Source organism: Venturia canescens, chromosome 5 (genome assembly GCF_019457755.1).
Source record: "Venturia canescens isolate UGA chromosome 5, ASM1945775v1, whole genome shotgun sequence".
Classification (NCBI taxonomy): Eukaryota; Metazoa; Arthropoda; class Insecta; order Hymenoptera; family Ichneumonidae; genus Venturia; species Venturia canescens.
In genome coordinates, this window is record NC_057425.1 from 6,016,743 (window position 1) to 6,037,466 (window position 20,724).

The window sequence follows — 20,724 nt, forward strand, 5'->3', positions numbered from 1 at the left end:
CTGTTCCCACTTTATCTTTTTTTTCTTTATTGCGTACATGGATGTTCGTTTTATTAGACAACCTTCTGTTATATTCAATTAAATAAAATTAAATCGATAAGTCTCGTACTTGATTGTCAACAAAATTGAGAACCCCTGTCATTGAATCTTTTTAATTGAAGAAAACGATAGTGGCGTCATCTGTACTTAATATTTGTAACTAAATCCTGACGTTAGGCTAGGTTCTTGAGTCACACAGAATGTGCACAGAACAGTGGAAAAAGTTATAGGTTAGGGTGGAAGAATTTCTGGGTTGATTTGTTTAGAAAAGTTGCACGTGTGAAACACGAAATTTTATATCAACAATGGGAAAGGCGAAAAAAATCAAGGTTTCGAAGGAGTCGAGACCAGTGAAGATTGGTCTCGCCGAGCAGATCGAAGGGGGTAGATTAGCCAAATCGAAAGATCGGAAAAAAATAAGATTACGAAATGATGACGACGAAGAGGTTAGAAAAACTTGACCATGATTTTTAAATTGATTGTATCAACGTAAATGTTATTCAATTTGCAAAGTTCAGAAGAATAAATGATACCAATAATCTTGTTTGTTGACATTGTTAGTTCGTCGATGCGAATCTATCGCAAAAAATCCTTTCTCAAGCGAGAAAGCAGCAGTTAGAAATTGAAGAAGAGAATGGGATCGAGGGATCTTTTAAGAAGAAACCGGTGACGAAATTGGGTCCGGATTTGAGTGATGGGGAAGAATCTCCGAGCGACGAAGAGGACGTAGCAGGAAACGAGAATTATGAAAATATAGAAATTGATGAAGAGGATGAGAGAGCCCTACAAATGTTCATGGACAGAGATAGAGCACCGATGAGAACACTTGCAGACATAATAATGGAAAAACTGGAGGAGAAGAAAACGGAAATTCAAACCCAATTCTCAGATGCTGGTACAACACAAATGCAAGATTTAGATCCAAGAGTAAAAGCCATGTACGAAGGAGTACGTGATGTTTTGGCCAAATATAGAAGCGGCAAACTTCCGAAAGCTTTCAAAATTGTACCAAGTTTGAAAAATTGGGAACAAATTTTATACATAACAGATCCACCGAAGTGGTCTGCAGCAGCGATGTATCAGGCAACCAGAATTTTTGCTTCTAATCTAAAAGAGAAAATGGCTCAAAGATTTTACAATCTTGTACTTTTGCCAAGAATACGCGACGATCTTGCAGAATACAAACGACTCAATTTTCATCTTTATCAAGCTCTGAGGAAATCATTGTTCAAACCAGGTGGTTTCATGAAAGGAATTCTACTCCCCCTCCTAGAATCTGGCACTTGCACCCTCCGTGAGGCTGTCATTGTCGGCTCGGTTGTTGCCAAAAATTCTATACCCATCTTACACTCCTCTGCAGCTATTCTCAAAATCGCTGAGATGGATTATACCGGAGCAAATAGCATTTTTCTCAGAATATTTTTTGACAAAAAATATGCTCTCCCTTACAGAGTCGTCGATGGTGTCGTCTTCCATTATCTTAAGTAAGAATTTGAAATTAATTATTTATCCCAAAATTTATCTCATTTATTTGAAGTATCAATCTCTAAAAAATAGTACTTCCCAAATTTGTCTGCTATCTTTCCATTTTAACATCTGCAAAAACCATTGTAATTGTAATATTTCGATTAATTATTTCAGAGTAGAAAAAAAATTCTCTAAAATTATTCAAACCTTAATCTTGCAAGTTCTGCAATTTTTTATAGAACTCATTTCCAGAAATATATTCAAACTCTGCAAGTAACGAAGAATGTTTCAAAATTATGTGGATTAAATACTTTTCTCACATTTGCAAGGTTCTAAAACAGTTTAGAATGCTAATAGAGATTCTGCAATAAGATTTCGTTTTTAATACAAAGTTTTATTTATGTGCATGATTAATTTGCAGATTCGAGAGAGAAAAGAGGCAGCTGCCAGTTTTATGGCATCAGTCTCTTCTGACGTTCGTTCAACGTTACAAGAGCGACATAAGCTCCGAGCAGAGAGAAGCTCTTCTAGAATTATTGAAGAAGCAACCTCATCCGACAATCACTCCGGAAATACGAAGAGAACTGCAGCACGCGAAGTGCCGAGACGCCGAAATTAGTGAGGTCATTCAAGAAGAACCCATGATGTTGTAATTTTTTTTTGTTTACGTTGTATGTATATATTTTACATTAAAATCTATGATAACGAGGCGATTGTCCAAAGACGATGATCCTCAAGGGTTACATTCGACGGATAAATTTGATAAATAATCGGAACGTCTCTTAATTATGACGATTAAGTACGCGAAGAATCGTATTTCTTTTCGCATTTTCAACCACATTAACGCTAAATTGTTTTTCAATTATTTACATGAAAGCTGACAATTATTCGATCCTATCGCGTTTCTCATAAATTTTTATTCCTCCATGTTTTTGGACAGCATCAAGCGCAGAGGAAAAAAAAACCAAACAGTTCCTTTTTTTCCTAATATTCGATTCTAAAGTTTAATGTAAAAAAAGATAAAACAAGGCTCATTCTTCTCTCAACTCGCTATAAATATTTTTGAGCAATAATAAAACATCGCGACTTTTCAAAATGTTGTCTGTTTGAAGGTGATCTATAGTTGCGACAGTGGAGGGTTGGTAACTGAATAGTAAATACACGTTTTTCTGCTGAAACGAGAACAGCGTGTAACTAATCGTTTTCTCAAAATATCAAGCGTGTCCGAGAAAAACGTGTGTCTATCTTTCAGGTGCCAACGCCTGCTCCTGCGTTTCGTAGTTCACCTTAAAGTTAAAAATTTAAAACATCCATAGGAACGTAAAAATTCCGGTTTTCCTTCCTTTTTCCCCATTGCGATTCGTTCACTTTTTTTTGAAAAAACTCGTTATACTTTTCGATCCAGCTGCAGCTTTTTGCCTTGCTATGTCTTTCTTCGTTATGGGCGGTGGCTTTTGAGGCTGAAATAGATGAAACAAAAAAAGTTTAAAAACAATATTCTTGCGTCCTGCATCCAGATGTGAATCAGCGTTTTATAAATTAATCAAAGACGCACCTTTTCTGGTTTTGTCAAATCCAGAGCTCGATTTCTTGGTAAATTATCTCCGTCGAGGGATTCTTTTTTTGGTCTCTTCTCATCGACAGTGCTTTCCTTTGGACTGGTTAACTTTCTTTTTTTACTCTCTGTCTCATCAGACAAATTCAAATACTGGGCAAGCTTTTTTGAGAGATCATCGGCCAGGTATTCCGAGACAATTCCGTGAGCATATCTCAAATATTCTAAAATATTCTTTCATCTCAGTTTCTATCATAGGAAATAACGTAAAAGTAATGAGTCAATGGCATGGCGGAAGTACTAACCATTCTCAGTGGCACTTTCATATCTGGTACTTTTGACATAAGTTGCACTAATCGCGCCTTGAGACACGTGGACGCCTTTCTGTCTAAGAATTTCGGCAACTCTTTCAACTTTTTTTTGTAACCAGCTGAGCGTTTTTTCCTCGTTGAATTTGTAAGCCTGAAGCGCTTCATCTCCTTTACGATCAGCGATCAGTGTCAATTTCAGATTCTGACAACGTGCTAACCGTCCAGTTTCAGGATAATCCTCATCCCTGAGAATTTGGTCCAGAGGAGAAATTTGCACAGCCTGTTTACAGCAAATAAGACGTTTGAAGTGATTTCACTGACTCTTCTCTGTTCCCCTCCTTAAATTTTTTTCCAAGCCATGTAGCAAATTAATACCTTTCTTAAGTACGGAAGCACCAAAAAAATTGGGTCAATCGGAGTTGAGAGGTGCATCTTTCCATCTGATTTTACATTGTCATCGATGAACCAAGACCTCTTGTTCTCGTCGAATGTTAAAACTTCCTGAACAGTAAGATCTCCTGGACTGAAGACGAACATCGCTGGTTGATTCGATGCTGGATGTCTCAGTTTTACAATATCTGGGGGATTACTTTCCGCGCTGTCAATACCATCCCCTAAAATAGATAAATTCATTCAGTAAATTTCTCTTCATCTGTAAATGACTAATAATTAGAATGCTTTATTTATTCATATTTGCTTTTGTTTATTGATCATCAATCAAATGCTCTCTCGTCTGCCTCTAAATAAACTGAAAGATTATGAATCAATGAGTTCATAATCATACAAATTTGGAGAACCAAAAAAATATTAGTCTATTTCAGTATATCATAAAACCCAATCAAAAGTAACCATTTTGAATGTGATGGTAAAAGGTGAAATAAAAATTAGCATTGGCTAACTTGACCATTCTGTCAGAAGCCACTGTGATAACTAGGAAATCAATAAATTCTGCATGATATTCCAAAGTTATTTTTCTTTATAATTCGATAAATTTTTATGAAAAGTATATTTTTAATTTAATTACCAAGTTAATGACACGAAATAAAACAATTTTTTACAATAATAATATTCCGTCATTCAATGAAAAGGCTCGAGAAAATAGAATTTTTTGAAAATGGGACGAAATTCAGTTGGTATAATTTAAAATGACATTTTTGGAGCTCCAAGTCCAAATTTCATGCTCGATAGATTTTTACTGCTTTATTGGTATAAATTTTCACCGATGATTCGAAATAAAAAGGCGGAAAACAGAAGAAAAAATATATTCTCAAAGTTGATTACCCGAAAAAAAGAAGAAATTGAATTTCGAACATGCGAATGCATGCACTGGATGGGAAGGCGCGAATTTTGTCGTGTAAGATTATATAGCATATATATATTCTGAGCAATGTTTACCTTTCATGAGGAAAACCCAAGTGTTTGCAGCGGGATGAGAATTCCCTGTCTTGACGCATTTTTTTGGAGATGCTTTGACCCGGGGCATTTTTCTGGCGTTAGTCTTTTATTCCCACACAAATTTTATTCTTATACTCCAACACGAACGATTTATCGAGCCACGAAATATTTATGTTGCAAGTGTTTTATAAACCCGCGCATATATGTATATTTATGTACACACAAACAACGCGCTTATATATATTCACATGTACAGATATATACGAATGTTTGGAAAAGCAAAAAGCATAAATCACACGTCAGCCATTTTACGAGAGCAACTTAGCCGGTCCGCACCGGGCGATGCGTCCTCGCTTGTTGACAAATTACTTGAGGCTTTTTATGAATTAAAATTTCGACGATTTTGAGCGAACTCCGGAGCAACATCATCACGATTAAGCGTAGCAACCGAAAATTCCAACGATACTGCTCACGACACTTTGAATTATTTCTATTCTCTCTTTTTTTCGTGCACCATAATCTCTATTTTTCGTCTTCTTTTCCTTATCCTCCTTTTCTCTGTCTTTCTCTTTTAACGTGTTCGATACGAGCGTCGCGGACTCGCCCATTCGCGATTTGGTCGTAGATTCCTATTGAACGACATTCGAATTTTCATCCGGAGAAGGGGGAAGGAGAGGCTATTTCTTGGCTCAACTCGTCTTTTTCCCCCGTTCTCTCCTTTCTTTCTTTTTGGCGCTCACTAGCTTTCATGCACCTTTCATGTCGCGGGAGAAAGAGAGTGAATCTCGCGCGTCCAGTCACTCTGGCGAGTGCAAGTTTAACTATGCTGAAAGGCGCAACTTTTTTTTCACCCTCCATCATATTCTATCTTACTTTTGAGCGGATTTTACTTCTTTATTTAATACTTTTTGGAGCCGCTGCCACCGCGTCGCAGAACATACACGCAGAAGCAGCGTACAATTTTCTCTTTTTTCTACTCTCTTTTCATTCTCCTCTTCTCGCGAAAGACCTACCGAATCTATTTCTCTTTCTCCTGCTCTTATCGGAAATGGGACGGAAGGAAGACTCAATAAAATACCAAAGTTCCCTGTGTCGTTTGCTGGGGTTGGAGTGTCGAACGATCGAAAGATGGCGCTACCCGCTGGTGCCAGCTAGTAGCGTCATCTAGTGTCGTTTCTCCGTAACCCCAACCACTCTAAAATTGTAACTGCGAGCTATAGACCTGATTGTTTTTGGCGGCATCGGAATAAACTGTAATCCAACATTTTAATCTTCTGCTTCATTTATTTATTACGGGCGTACATTAGTTGACGAAAAATGAATTCAAGGTTACATCAGAACAATGAAGAGTGCTTGAAATGACTGTCGATTTATTTGGTAAATACGATTAAAGGTGTACAAAATATATGCATATATTTTCATATTTGTGATTCTCTCACGGCGCTGGCTTGACTCGGCATTATTCTTATGACTAATATTCGTAATAGTCCGTCTCCGAGTATAGAGTCGTCATACACACATTCATCAAAAAAATTATTCCATATGAACAGCAAATAAGCTCTTTTCCACACAAATATATTTAGTCCATCTCTATTTTTATACTAAACATGCATACAATCACAGTGTATATATATCTCAGAAATAAAACGAATGTCGTTCGTTTCGTGTGTCACCGATGACCTTTCCTACCCTCTGTCAAGCTTCAAACTTCAAACTCATCGTCGTTTTGTTGTTCATCGTGTGTCAATTGAGATCGAGACTGATTTAAGCGCTTTTTTTCCCCCTAGTAATGCCTCACTCTTCTTATCATCGGAAAACCGTAAACGAGATGAAAAAACGAATTCGTTATGTGTCCAATTGCTCGGAGCCATGCGTTCACTTTGTATTCCAATTCCTTGACGATCGCTGGCAGCAGAGCTTTATACTTTTTCTCCGTTGATTTTGAGCTGTAGATTTTTTTGATTTTTATCAATTTCCTCGAAATTTCGAGTACTGGGAAATGTGCATATAACTATAGAAAATTCCACATTTAAATTTCAGATTAAAAAAAAAAGACTTCGGAAATTTTATTTCGAAAGAACGAGAAAAAATCCTCGAAAATTTCAACCAAAAATTCTGTTCTTTTCTTCAACCACGAAGCGATCTTTCGGAGTTTCAAAAAAATATGAAAGTTTTTTCAGACTACTCGATCGACACGAAATCGTCTTCTTGGAACTTGCAAAACAATTTTTCCTTATTCTTCAGCGAAACAGTCAACCAAAAATGTTGAAACATCGATTTTTAATTTTTTCACAAATATTTCAGGTCAGAATCGGACTAAAGTGCGACAATCTTCGAATACGGATTGAGCATAAAATCGAACGTGAACGAAACATCGGAAAATTACACTTACCTGCCACCGATGTCAGTTTCCTGTCGAGTTTCATTGGTGTAAGTGTACATGTAGCAGGACGGATAAGCGCTCGTGGTTTCGATGGAATGGAATTTGCCAGTTTTGACGGACACCGAATCGCCCTTGGCGACGGCCCTTTTGTCCTTCCACCCTTCTTCCTCGTAAGTGACGCTTCCTTCGAGGACAGTGACCGACACGTTTGAGAAATCGTTGCTGATGTAATTCTCCAGCTGCATCCCAGGATAATCGGCGACGAAAAACACGTCCGTGTAATTCGACCACGTGTAAACGTGACTTTGGATCTCGTCGAGTTTGTGCCTGTAGGAACTGAAGCCCGTCATAAGGGGCATCAAATAAGATATTGGCTTGAACGGGTGCCAATCTACGGCCAGCATATCGACCTTCGGATTGAATATTCGCTGCTGAAATCGCCCGTTCAACGAACACCAAACGTCGATGTAGATACTCAGATTGGAAGAAAGCCGCGTCCACTTTTCAATGTCCTTCGTCTTTTGGGGCGCCCTTAAAGCTCTTTCTTTCTGACGCATCAAATTCTTCTGCAATTCGTAATCGAAATTTTGGCTGGTGGTCGAAAATTATGGACTGTTGATGGCGTAGAAATTTTTGTAGGTTTTAATGGTTTTTAAGTCGAGATCAAACATAATTTTCCAGTTTTTCTACCAATCAAAGTCTCAGAAGAATTTTCGATTTTCAAATGATTATATTGAAATTTTTGCAACTTTATTTCAATCGAAAATTGAGTTTGTTTTTATCGTTTTCGAATGGTCTTCGAAGTAGTAATTCGTTCATTTCATTTATCGACATTTTCTTGTGAAAATGAACAAAAATTTGGGGGTTTTTACTTTTTTTACACTTTAGAAAAAAAATTGCGTTTCCAAATTTCGTAGTACTTCGAATGCAATCCGAATCATGATCTTTGAACTCGAGAAAAAATGATTGATTGGAAAGCAGCCAAAGTCTTTTCATGCGAAAAGAAGAACAGGAAATGAGCCGACCTTGAGACACTGAGCGTGCTGGTGGACCATGTCACCGTGTTTTGCCCATCTATCGTTGGGAACCCAGGCCTGAGGATTCATGAACAAATCCTCGTTATTCGTATTGTCGTGGACTTTTATAACGATGAGTATGATGTCCCAGGCATGGACCATCATGTCCCAGGAGTATCCGTACAGTCCTGGTACCCAGTTATTGTACCCCTGTAAAGATCGAAGGAGCTGCAGATTCGTTTGAAGCAATTTACGTTCGACTTCGATGGACTTTTTTTGTATGTCGCTGAAGTTTCCAACGTTGGACTTCAACGAAATTGAAAAAAAAAATGTTCGATTCACCTCTTTTTTTATTTCACGAATCGCTTCGTGAGGTCAAAAAAAGAAGACGTGCCAAATTTGGTCGAACTATTCGTTCCGGATAGCCCCGTCATAAGGGTACAATTGTCGACAAAGCCGTCCCGAAGCCAAATTTTGGGACAAATGATCATTCTTATTTTTTTTTTATTCACGATTTGCTTCTCGAGGCAGAAACAGAGGGACTTGCCACGATTGATCGGAAAATTCGCTTTAGAACATTGTGTTACGTGGACGTTTTTTAACCCATTAACGCCCGAGCGTTCCGTTTTATTAGCAAACTTTCAACGCGATTATTTTTTGTGTTATAGCCGTTGAAAATATTTTGTTTTCAGGTATATCGACGTAGAATTTTATGCTCTGACGGAATATTAGCTCAAAATTCCGATTAAACATTAAGAAAAAAAATATGGCCGATTCAAACGTGGAAAACGTGGTCACTACAATTTTGTCTCATTCGACTCAGAATCGTGTGAAACACGTTTCAAACCCATCGTGGGAGGTCTTTTTTTCATTTTGGAAATTTCCGAAAACTCAAAATTTTCGAACCTTGGAATTTTTTCATAGTCTATTGCCTTCGAAAATTTTTTTTTTTTCGGTCATTACAACTTTGTCTCATTCGACTCAGAATCGCGTGAAACACGTTTCGAACCCATCGTGGGAGGTCATTTTTTGATTTTGAAAATTTCTGAAAACTCAAAATTTTCGAACTTTGGAATTTTTTCATAGTCTATTGCCTTCGAAAATTTTTTTTTTTCGATCATTACAACTTTGTCTCATTCGACTCAGAATCGCGTGAAACACGCTTCAAACCCATCGTTGGAGGTCATTTTTTGATTTTGAAAATTTCTGAAAACTCAAAATTTTCGAACCTTGGAATTTTTTCATAGTCTATTGCCTTCAAAAATTTTTTTTTTTCGATCATTACAACTTTGTCTCATTCGACTCAGAATCGTGTGGAACACGTTTCAAACCCATCGTGGGAGGTCATTTTTTGATTTTGGAAATTTCTGAAAACTCAAAATTTTCGAACCTTGGAATTTTTTCATAGTCTATTGCCTTCAAAAATTTTTTTTTTTCGATCATTACAACTTTGTCTCATTCGACTCAGAATCGTGTGAAACACGTTTCAAACCCATCGTGGGAGGTCATTTTTTGATTTTGGAAATTTCCGAAAATTTTCGAACCTTGGAATTTTTTCATAGTCTATTGCCTTCAAAAATTTTTTTTTTTCGTCATTACAACTTTGTCTCATTCGACTCAGAATCGTGTGAAACACGTTTCAAACCCATCGTGGGAGGTCATTTTTTGATTTTGAAAATTTCCGAAAATTTTCGAACCTTGGAATTTTTTCATAGTCTATTGCCTTCGAAATTTTTTTTTTTTCGGTCATTACAACTTTGTCTCATTCGACTCAGAATCGCGTGAAACACGTTTCAAACCTATCGTTGGAGGTCATTTTTTGATTTTGGAAATTTCCGAAAATTTTCGAACCTTGGAATTTTTTCATAGTCTATTGCCTTCGAAAAAATTTTTTTTTCGGTCATTACAACTTTGTCTCATTCGACTCAGAATCGCGTGAAACACGTTTCAAACCCATCGTGGGAGGTCATTTTTTCATTTTGGAAATTTCCGAAAATTTTCGAACCTTGGAATTTTTTCATAGTCTATTGCCTTCGAAAATTTTTTTTTTTTTCGGTCATTACAACTTTGTCTCATTCGACTCAGAATTGCGTGAAACACGCTTCAAACCCATCGTGGGAGGTCATTTTTTGGTTTTGGAAATTTCCGAAAATTTACAAAATTTTCGAACCTTGGAATTTTTCCATAGTCTATTGCCTTCGAATTTTTTTTTTTTTCGATTTCGTTGAAGTTCAACGTTGGAAACTTCAGCGACATTTTTTTTGTACCTTAGTAACGAAGTGCGAATAAGGCAAGAATAATTGCAATGCAACGTGGACCAGGAGAAGTGCGACGACGAATTTCTGCCTTTTTGTGACGCGAGACGATTTTCTCTTGGCGTTTATCTTGTCACGCCAAGCTTTGACTTTTTTCCCATCGTCATCCGACCAGCTCTCTTGACCCTCGTCGCTTCCGCTCTTTCCCTCATCGGACGACGTCGCTTTCGAAGGGATTTCCTCCGAGGACGACGTCCTCGCGTCACCTTTTTCGCCCCCGAGATGTTCCTCGCTTTCAACGAGTTTAGAATCCTCGACTTGAGAATTCTCAGTGCTTGACTCGCTGCTCTCGGGAACGCAAGTGGAACCTCCGTTCAAACAGGCTTTCAGTTTTCGCGGCCAGTCGGGGCTGCAAAACAGTGGCATCGTCGCTAGGCACACGTAGGGAAACATTCCTGGCGATAACAACAAATGGAAATTACGTCGATTCTGATTATCAATTTCTTTGACTTTCAATCGTTTTATTTGTGTCAAAGAATCAACAACGATTCAATTATCATACTGAAAAAGAGCAACAAAATCTCGTTTGGTTGGACGAAATTAAGGTGGATCCAAGCTGTTTTTTTTTTTGAATGACCTAAATCAGTTGCCTTAAAAAAAGGGTTGAAACCACTTTATTTTTTGGTTCAACATAATGCATTTTGTTTCGACCAAAGCTGTATTCTCAGAGTTATAATTTTGGAGAATTTCAATAATTGCATTCGTATAATTGAATCACATTTTTTCAGATGTTCGATAATTTTTGGAAACTTACCAATGCTGAAGAGTCTGGAGTTCATCAGATGGAAGGCCGTGCAAAAAACCATCGCCGGGATTCTCGTTCTGGGAAAAAGCATGAAAAATCCAACGGTCAGATCGAAAATGAATCCGAACCAGTGAACGATGAGGAAATCGGTTTGTTGGGTCGTCAGAACGCTCCTGGAAGAAAGAAGCTCGTCAATGAAACGTGAACTTAATCAAAATTCTCGACTGATTTTTAGTCTTTAGACCATAAATGTTTTTCCTCGTACTTGAAGGGGTCGAAGACCCAGTGCCTCGAGAGATTAGTCATAGCGTAGCCCTCGAGCCATTCTCTGCTCGATTTTTTCAGTCCAGCAATGAAATAAAGTGTGAAAAATTGGAATTTCAGAATGAAGTAATTCCAAAGTGGGACACTCGTGGACTTTTCTTTCGAAAATCTTGCATCAAGAGCGCTGAGGAATGAAAAAGCTGATGAAGGAAGGAGAAAACTTGGGACGGAGAGTTCAATTTGAATAATTTGCATCGAAGACACTCACAAATATCGATTGGCCCCAGTGCCCCAGAACAGTACAGTCACGAGGCCGTAGAGGTACGTGTGATTGTTCCAGAAACTCTTGTCGAGTATAAAAATATACCAGTAGGGAATGGCGAAGCAGGCGCAAGCGATTTTGAACCAGAAGCCCAGCATTATGCCGAAAGCTCCGAGCCACATTATCGCGTAAATTAGAATCATAATCGGCAGCGGTGGACGTTCCATTCCATGGATGAGGGGAAAGTGGCAGCCGTTAGGATCTCCCCATTTGAGATCGATGTCGGCCAATCCTCGTTCTTCGACGACATCGAGGACCATGCAGAAGCCTATGAAATCAAAATTCATTTCGTTGGCTCCCTTCAAACGACATGCATTCCAACTTAATCGACGAAATTCACGATTACCAAGGAAGGGATGTCCGGAAACGAGGACTTTGGAAAAAAATTGCTTGCGCATTATCGATCTTTTGTTCAACGAGCCAATTCACCGAATCGATAAAAAAACTATTCTCTCTCCTCGCATTACTCCGTCTGTTCGCCTCATCTGACTTTGCCAATTGGACTCGCAATCAGTTAGAATCAAGTACGATCGCGCGGTGCTTCGTTCTCTGCAATGGGAGCGAGAGAGAGGGAAAGAGCGTTTGCCGACTGTGATTTAAACTGCTTCCTAATCGGCAAAACCGCTTGGAACTCTCGTCCCTTTGGGAGCAGGGGCGGGACGAGGGAGCTCGGACGCCTACTCGGCTGCGTCAACTGCAAGAGGTTTGGACCTCGCCGTTTCAAACTCTTCAATGAACGCAATGAATCATATTTCACTCTGTCGACGTATGTTTTTATGAAAATTTATTCCGAGCTGAAAAACCTACTGATGCGTTGGAAATGATTGGAATTAAGGAAGAAATTAAAACTCACCAAAAAGCGCTCTCGCTACTCCAAGGCTCGCCGGGTCCGTCGGTCTGTACAACAGTCCGACAAATTTCTCGTAGCTCGTGAGATCCGACAGTTGGAATCCCTGACATTTTTCAAAACTATCCCGCATTCTCGACCACGTGGATCCCACACTCCGTGACCAGCATTTCCATCTGTTTACGGGGCGCTCATTTTCGTCGTTTTTTGCCTCCGCATTCGAGCGACTGAAATTTGATGCCTCCGAGTCTTTTCTCTTCCGAGGCATCCTTAGGCACTTCAATATTCTGGAATCGTTGAGACGATCAATGCACGGGCCTAAATTACCGTCGGAGCGGTGTCGTCTCGCTTCAGTCACAAATTTATCGATCACTCTCACAAAATCAATGAAATTAACGTGCTTGGAAAAATTCCTCATTCAATGCGCTGGAAATCATGCTAAAAAAACGTCCGAAGATGAGATTTCAGTGGAAAAAAATCACGACCATCATCGCGAGGCCGCTGAACCATGCGCTCCGGAGCTAGATGCACTCTCAGGAGCCACGCAGCTTCGAGTCGCCAACATTCATCTCAATATTTCTATTTATATGTATGCATATAGTTGTGTACACGCACTCAGCTTTGTACGGCACAGACGAATTCTGCTGTGTGGGGATGCGAGAGGAAAAGATGAGGTCTTTATTGAAATGGTCGTTGGAAATAGTTTCACGTCAATCATTGAGCAGACTTGCATGCTGTCTGTGAGACTCGATACGTGTTTATATACAAAATGAAAAAAAAAACATGAATAAATGATTGAAGGAATTTTGTTTTGTTGAAAAAATAAGAATTTCGTTGAGCAATCGAGCGATTAAGGAAACAAATTATTTGAAAATGTTTTTCGAACGTTCTCCTGAGATAATGTCAGAAAAAAAAACTTTTTTTTGTTTACCAATGATTGTTTACCTGCTAATGATTGGAGGTTGCTTGGCTGAACTTTGACGTTGATTAATACTCGTTAATAAAAAACAAATGTTGACTTTGTTTCAGGTATTTTGAAAGCACGCTACGCTGACGAGTGTTTCCAGTGATGTTGTACCGAAGACGGTCGACGTGCTTCTGAGTTTTGGATTCCTCACGCGCGTCTCACGGAGACGGAAAGAGAGAGCTGAGAGAGAGAGAGAGAAGAATAACTTGCGCACACGGAGAGTAAAAGGCTCTCGTCACCCGGGCAACGTGGGCCTGACTATTGACCCGCGCCCGCGCAATTATATCTTATCATCACAGATCCTTCGTATCAACCGCGAGAGCGCTTCGCGCTAAAACTTAGCCGAGGGGCGAATCCGATTTCGCGCATTCGCGTGATTCTCTGCTGGCTAAATCTCAATCGATCAATTCGAGTATAAGTCACGGAAAACTCGAACATTGAAAAGTGAAAAATCGTCGCTTGACATTCATGCAAATTTGCTTTCAGTCCATCCGAATGATTTTTTCAAAATTTTCGAAATGCGATTCCCGTGTTTGCACTTTTCGTCATTCAACTTTTTTTTATCTCATCATTGAAATGCAGGTTGAACGAAAACTGGGCAAGCAACGAGGTTCAGCAGCTTGTCACTTTCAGTGGATGTGGAGACCAATTTCTTTGATTAAAAAAACTCAAAATACCTCGCGTCGTATTCATTTCTTTTGGTAAATGAATTTTTGAAATTTATGATCGAAGGAAATGTAAATTCGAGTGAAAAGGACAAATTTTTCCAGTAAAATCGTCTAAACTTGTACTTTGTTTATGAAAAATCAATAATTTTCCACTTCATTCCCTTCGTGTACGTTTTCGTTTTGCAGAGTTTTCTCAGTCAAGTTATAAATTTACCGATTATAAATACCGCGTTAAGGCATTATTTTGCGGGAAGCTCTACAGAGTTCCCCGCAAAAGCCGTGGCTTTTGCACGTTTTTTTCTGTCTTACGTTTCTCCGAGCACCCCTGCGTGTCACCACATTTGCTGACACCTTGTTTCTTCTCCGGGTTCAAGAAAATTCATCCGTATTAAATGCGCCTGATTACATAGCGTGTCCGTTTCTTCCGCAGAAGCCCGAAAGTGCGTCAGCACCATCGATGCGGAATATCCATTTTCTTGCAACGCCAAACATTCACGGACGTTCCGTTGCTGCCTTATTTTCCAACGTGGATAACCGATCGTGAGCAGAAATTTGGGACCAAACGAACTGGAAGAATTTTGATTGGAGGATCGCGATCTGAGGAAAATGAGTGTCAAGAGCCCATCGCTGGATGAATATTTTCCTCGAGAAACAATTCGATTGTACATTCGCTTGGACACGAGAGCAGACGCGAATAAACTTTTTCTCGAACGTATCGTCTGCGATTACATGCGGAATGTCGAAGGGCAGAGATTCGCGAGCGACTGGTCGATTATTGCGAATACGAAAGATACTTGGAACGAGAACACAGTGACCGTTGAATATAGCGCAGTTTCCAACGTCTGTGTGAGTATGATTATTTACAATGAAGCGAGGAGCTCACAAGTGGTATTGAAATAACATTGCATACGGACCAAGTGCGTAACAATCCGTCCGCGTGTAAATCATTGGACGGCTCGAGTATCGAATTGCATTGAATCTAATACGAGTGGTGTTAAGAAACGAAAGCACTGAACAATGGATCTGAAATCTCGTCGAAAAGTTTGAAATTTTCAACGGTTCATTTATAATTTTCAAAAAAAATCGTACGATTAGAAACGTTGGCTGAACGATCGAACTTTTCGTCGCAGATCCACTGGCACATCGTAGGAAGCGATTTGCAATTTATTTCTGCAGTCTGTTTTGAGTCGTTAATTTTTAGTCACGTAATATTGATCGTTCATTTATGTAGATTAACTCGCTGCCAGCCGGGGGATTGACACTCGAGCAAGGAAATCGTCGCAAATCCTTCAGGGATATGGCACCACCCTGCGGATGTTTTGCTGACGCGTCTCCAAAGACATTAATTCGAATCATTTCCATCGTAACGCACCGCTTAACTCATCGTCACGCGACGACCAGACGTCCCGGTGATTAAACGCCTTTAGAGACGAAGGTGGGTACGAGCGCTCGAACAAAACTCCGATTTTCCATTAGCAACGCGATTATGTGTCACTCCAAATTCAAAAGTAATGAGAATTTAAAGCAACCGTATCGGTTTCACGTTCCTTTATGATCTGTTTCAAAAAATAATGAATTTTACACCATTTTCTCGATCGATTTTTAACGTTTTTTCTTCAAATCGAAATAAATTTTGTTATTTCTGTTCGCTTCAGAAACGATTGTCTCCCCCGATTTACGTTGCCTCCATAGGAACATTTTTTTCCATCGTAGTCGATTGCAAAAACGAAGTTGATTCGACGTAAAAAGAATTTTTATTGATGAAATGCCATTGGTGGCACGTGAGGCTGACTAAACTCGTCTTTTTTGCAGGCTGCATGCAGCTGGGCTGAGCCGAGTCCAGATATTGTGTTCAATAATGAATGGACGTCACTTTCGCCTTTCGTTCTCGCGAAAGCTCCCCAACGGCTGCTTTGAAGTTGGCATACGAGCGTAATAGGCAGCACCAAAAACAATGGGAGCTGATTCGCCGAGGAACGCCCCTCGATTCGTCCCCGAGGACCAACTTTTGCCGGTGCTTGCGTTCTCGATTTCTTCATCGTCCCGATCACTAACTTTCGTTCGAAAATTATTCGAAGTTGAAAAAATCTGAGAAGAGCGACTAAAACGAAGCTGAAGCTGACAAATTTTCGTCGCCCAAGGAATCATCGCAGCAAACTCGTTGAGTTTCCTCAAAGCCTACCCATCAATAACAGTCCAAAAACCATTTGACAGTTTCATTCGGTCCGGTTATTTGCACAAGCGTCGGGATTCAATGACGCAATTTTCAGAGAGCCTGTTATTACGTTACGAGTAGAGAAAAGGAAGCTGAAAAGCACCCTTTAGCTGTGCTATTTGTCTAGAGAGCGAGAGAGCTCGCGTGCTCGTATTTGTATACGCGTATGCATATAAAGCCTGGAGTATTACGATGTGCGTGCACCTGGAGAGAGAAACGGTGTGTTATTATAATGGAGCATACACACATTGGATCGGCGTTGAGGTACGCGGATGCCGAGCGAGTAGAAGGCAGGCGGGGGGGGGGGGGGGTGGGCTAGTCACATCTCTTATTTCTATTTGCTCTGGCTATTTATCACGGTTTATTATTTTTCATTGTCGAGAAGAGGCACGAGTCAGCAGTGTGCTTAATGCACTGGCCAAGTGTGCATAGAGCATCGATGTGTAAACCTATTTATGCACACAACGCGGGCCGTTGTACGAGCACAACGAATTTTTCAAACCATATCCGATCGTATTTGCATAAAAAAAGTTTGCTCGACGGAGAGTCGGGTTGGAGTCGCTGACAGACTTTGCCGCATCGCAACCCTTACGCGGAGTCTCTAATTTCTCGGACCCCATTAATTGCGGTTTCGTACGGTTCCTCCGGAAAAGGCCCTGGAGCGTCCACCAGCACTCGATCGAATTACCGATTCCGTCGCCTCGCATTTGCATTCCTTTTCATACGCCGATGAACTCACCCTCGAAGGATCCTTCTCGGGTTTCTGATGTTCGGGTGCGCTGCTCTCGAACGAGAAGACTCAGAAAATGGGGCCACGCGGGAGTGCACAAGTAGGAAATTCCGAGGCGCCCCCCGGTCGGAGTGATTTTCCTCCACTTCCGTCGCCTCTGCGCTCATTTTCCTCGCCAAAACCGGACGACGAGCGTCAACTTTTTTTACACCGCGCCGGCACACCGACACGTGAAAATTTCATACGAAAACCCATAAAATAACACTCTCTAGCACATACGACGGTAGCCGCTCGTATATCGCTGCTCCCGTCGGCAATATATCACAAATCAGGGTGGAGACCCCCCCCCCCCCTGTCCTGGCCTGGCCTGGAACGGGGGAGAGTGAGAGGGTCGTTGGACGGGCCCGTAGGGGTGCCTGCACAACAATGGAACCCTTTACCGTGCCCCCAGCACCCGTACCCAACATCCATACATCATCATTCATATGTGTACACACACGCGTGTATGCGTACGAGCGCATAGTAAAAAAGAGCCAGGGGCACCTAGCTTGACGTGTCTTCAAACGACCGGCGAGGGGGGTTTCCCATTTTACGAGCACCTAGGTCGGCTCCCCTCGGCCCTTCGGCTCGAAAAGTTGCCAAAGAATCGCATCGCCGAGCTCAAAGTGAAACGAGATTTTTATGAAAACTCTAAATTTTCTTTCCAGTTATGGAACATCGAGAATCCGGCGGAATGGGAGACTCTCTTCCCTCCTCTCTTTTCATTCGGAGTTGGCAGAGAATCATCAGAGTTTGGAGTCGAGAGTTGGACGAAGATTGGAAAAATCCTTCCTGGATTCTGGGACATCGAGGATTCTTTCATTGGATTTCGAAAGTCTGCTCAGCGCGTGCGTTTACTTTTGAAATCATTTTTCAACGCCAGCATGCTCTGGCAGTTTATTTTGAGGGCTCGAAACGCTCAAATATTTGCGGATGTTTGTTCAGGAGCTGGAACTCTAAAGACCATTGAAAGCGTGCTTACGTCATGAGACCTGTTTCCAGTGACTCGTTCACGAGGAAATCAGCGAGGCACGGAAGCGACTGGGATTTCGGAGCGTCGATACCTCGCCGGGCAGGGTCGAGCTTCGTGTAAACAATGACAAGTAAAATCGTTGAGATTGCGTCGTTGATGAGGTCGAAAGCTGCATGTAACCGCGAGAGGCCAGCAAAAGGGGTTGAGCTTGACTACGCTCGATAGTCTCGTCGATTCATCGATCAAAAAATGTCAATTACTACACGAGAAGTTTTTACAAGAGGACGCTACCCGGAGAATTTTATCCTCGCTCCTCTACACGAGCGAAGGGATGAAATTCTAATCCGCTTTTTTTAAAGGAGAGAAAATACAACCCCTCGAACGTGTCACAGCACGGATGAGTGATTGTAAAACCATGGAGTAAGCCACAAAGGGTTGCACAGCTATAAAATGTATAAAGCACCAAACGTTTTTCCTCCCCGAGTCGCGACGAGAAAAAACTGGATCCGGACCCGGGCAGAGATCAGCGAGCGACTACTGCGACTGAGTTTAAAATTAATCCTCGTAATCGACGTGTAATCTCCTGAAATCTGTGACAGCCAGGACTTGCATCCAAAAGAGCGAGAGAGAGGGAAAGGATCCTTCGTGCAGTTTCTCTTGCGAGGGTTATTTTTAGCGCTCGGTGCGGTCATTATCGTTTGACTGCTTTTTCTCGCTTTACCTCGCCATGGCCACTTGAATTTTTTACGGCGCGCGGTTATTGGATGGGGAGAGTTTGAACTTAGAGTCCTCATCCTTCGCGCTCGCTACCCGGAATTCATATTTTTAGAAAAAAAATTATTATTAAAGTAGTTCGGTCGTTCTATGACTAGTCAAGTCTGCAACCACTTCATGTCGATTAATTTTAAGTCTAAATTATTAATCGAATTAATAAATACTTACGCTGAGAATATTTTTATCATAAAAATGTAATAAAATGCTTTAAAAATATCATAAAAGATAAAATTTATACTCCAACTTGACTAGTTAGTGATCGAGTTCCCGCGATTCCCGAATTTGCTTGAAGTTCAATCAGCTCTTACCAGCAGTCCAACGTAATGACCGGCATCCGGTTCCGGCACGTCAAAAACTCAAGTTTTTTCATCTTTTCTTTTTTAAAAGCCCCGTAAGGTAATATTTGTTTAAAATAAGAAATGGAATCCGCGATAAATTTGATTCACGATAGAAACTTTTCCGAAGCTCGGACACCGTACAATTTTTTCACAATTAATGTTATTGTGAGTTCTCCCATAGGGCAGCATGGTAAAAACTCAAAATTATAAATGAAATAATTCAAAATTTTGCCTCGTAAGAGGTCCCGGAACTGTGCTCATCGTTATCAGGAGACCTTAAACTATCATTTACCGCAAAAAAAGTACTTTATCAAACGGCCGAACTATTTTAAACGGGGGAGGATAAAAATACTTTTTCAGGGTTTAAATAAAATTGGGGCAAAGACCCGTTGGATCCACAGAGTTTCTTGCTTCGGCTCCGGCTCCATCGCGTACAATTTGGTCGAAGGATTTAATTATAAATTTTGTTCGATGACGAGGACGCGTACAATTCGGTCGAAGGATTTAATTATAAATTTTGTTCGATGACGAGGAAGAGGCGCGTCGACAATCTCGTCCTGTAAACACCTTATCAATATTCAATTCGATTAGCATAACTCAGGCGCAATGTTCCAGAAATTTGATTTTGCGAAGGCTTTTCTCCCGCGGAGAAGCCCTGTCACCATTCAATTTTATTCATGCTCGACTCGTCGCCGCAGCTGCCGGAAAGCACGCTAAATAGAGAAAGAGCCTCGCACTTTTTTCCACTTTTTTTCCTAACGCACTCGCTATCTTTTCACTCATTCTTTTTCTCTTAATACCACCAGCCATTTTCACACCCGCTTCATTCTTCGGGCTCCGGGTCCCGTCCACGAGATCGATCGACCGGAAGCTTCGGTCTGTTCACCCAGCAACCGCCTTTCATACGCGAGTTTGCAAAATGGAATAAAAAAACTCGAACAAACGTTCTCCTCCCTAAAATCCTAAAAGTTTCCCCAAAATCGACTCAAAGTGGAATTTTTCAAGTTCAAAAGCATCCGAGTAAACAGCCCAGCTTGCCAAAATATCAAGTCTCTCGACTCATCAATCCCAGCAGCTTTTCTGTCAACCAGACGTCAGTGTCATGTCCTCGATGTACGAAAATCCTGAAGAAATTGAGTCACGTGAGTCAGTCTGAAAAATAAATTTGATGAAATTCCCGCGATTCTCGACTTTGCCCGAAGTTCAATCAGCTGTTACCAGCAGTCCAACGTAATGACTGACATTCGTTTTCGACGCGTCAAAAACTTGAGTTTTTTCATGATTTCTTCCTTAAAAACCCCGTAATGTAATGTTTTTTTTTAAAGAAACGAAATCTGTAATAAATTTTCTTCACGATATAA

At 40.6% G+C, this 20,724-nt stretch overlaps 3 protein-coding genes across 5 annotated transcripts; 1 reads left to right on the forward strand and 2 right to left on the reverse strand.

Moving 5' to 3' along the window:
• Positions 1-236: 236 nt before the first annotated feature.
• On the forward strand, positions 237-2,215 carry bys (Bystin). The gene is made up of 3 exons (XM_043419493.1): positions 237-485; positions 601-1,523; positions 1,928-2,215. The coding sequence occupies exons 1-3, from the start codon at positions 345-347 to the stop codon at positions 2,157-2,159; spliced, it is 1,296 nt and encodes a 431-aa protein (XP_043275428.1). The 5' UTR covers positions 237-344; the 3' UTR covers positions 2,160-2,215.
• LOC122410986 (ribonuclease H2 subunit B) lies at positions 2,149-5,691 on the reverse strand. Its single transcript, XM_043419494.1, has 5 exons — positions 4,768-5,691; positions 3,748-3,986; positions 3,367-3,652; positions 3,062-3,285; positions 2,149-2,966 (listed from the first exon to the last, which is right to left on the reverse strand). Exons 1-5 carry the CDS (start codon positions 4,853-4,855, stop codon positions 2,871-2,873), a joined length of 933 nt encoding a protein of 310 aa, XP_043275429.1. The 5' UTR covers positions 4,856-5,691; the 3' UTR covers positions 2,149-2,870.
• A 426-nt stretch (positions 5,692-6,117) lies between these two features.
• Positions 6,118-13,857, reverse strand: GC (gamma-glutamyl carboxylase). 3 transcript variants are annotated; one of them, XM_043419551.1, is made up of 9 exons: positions 13,605-13,857; positions 12,666-12,946; positions 11,759-12,080; positions 11,492-11,674; positions 11,236-11,399; positions 10,434-10,876; positions 8,176-8,394; positions 7,160-7,716; positions 6,118-6,713 (listed from the first exon to the last, which is right to left on the reverse strand). In XM_043419551.1, the coding sequence occupies exons 2-9, from the start codon at positions 12,925-12,927 to the stop codon at positions 6,551-6,553; spliced, it is 2,313 nt and encodes a 770-aa protein (XP_043275486.1). In that variant the 5' UTR covers positions 12,928-12,946; positions 13,605-13,857; the 3' UTR covers positions 6,118-6,550. The 3 variants fall into 3 exon arrangements, with proteins under 3 accessions (XP_043275486.1, XP_043275488.1, XP_043275487.1); XM_043419553.1 differs by having other exon boundaries at positions 8,176-8,376; positions 13,605-13,852; XM_043419552.1 differs by lacking the exon at positions 13,605-13,857 and adding an exon at positions 13,011-13,195 and having other exon boundaries at positions 12,666-12,957.
• Between the last annotated feature and the right edge of the window lie 6,867 nt (positions 13,858-20,724).

Bases quoted from the DNA above. Each gene is read 5' to 3' on its own strand.
- bys (XM_043419493.1), top strand. From the start codon at position 345: ATGGGAAAGGCGAAAAAAATCAAGGTTTCGAAGGAGTCGAGACCAGTG. The intron at 486-600 runs GTTAGAAAAACT...TGACATTGTTAG, and splicing joins GAAATGATGACGACGAAGAG to TTCGTCGATGCGAATCTATC. The intron at 1,524-1,927 runs GTAAGAATTTGA...ATTAATTTGCAG, and splicing joins GTCGTCTTCCATTATCTTAA to ATTCGAGAGAGAAAAGAGGC.
- GC (XM_043419551.1), bottom strand. From the start codon at position 12,927: ATGCCTCGGAAGAGAAAAGACTCGGAGGCATCAAATTTCAGTCGCTCG. The intron at 11,400-11,491 runs GTACGAGGAAAA...TCTTTCTTCCAG, and splicing joins TGGGTCTTCGACCCCTTCAA to GAGCGTTCTGACGACCCAAC. The intron at 6,714-7,159 runs GTAAGTGTAATT...AAAAATCTACAG, and splicing joins GAAACTGACATCGGTGGCAG to CTCAAAATCAACGGAGAAAA.
- LOC122410986 (XM_043419494.1), bottom strand. From the start codon at position 4,855: ATGCCCCGGGTCAAAGCATCTCCAAAAAAATGCGTCAAGACAGGGAAT. The intron at 3,987-4,767 runs GTAAACATTGCT...TATCTATTTTAG, and splicing joins TTGGGTTTTCCTCATGAAAG to GGGATGGTATTGACAGCGCG. The intron at 2,967-3,061 runs GTGCGTCTTTGA...CATCTATTTCAG, and splicing joins ATTTGACAAAACCAGAAAAG to CCTCAAAAGCCACCGCCCAT.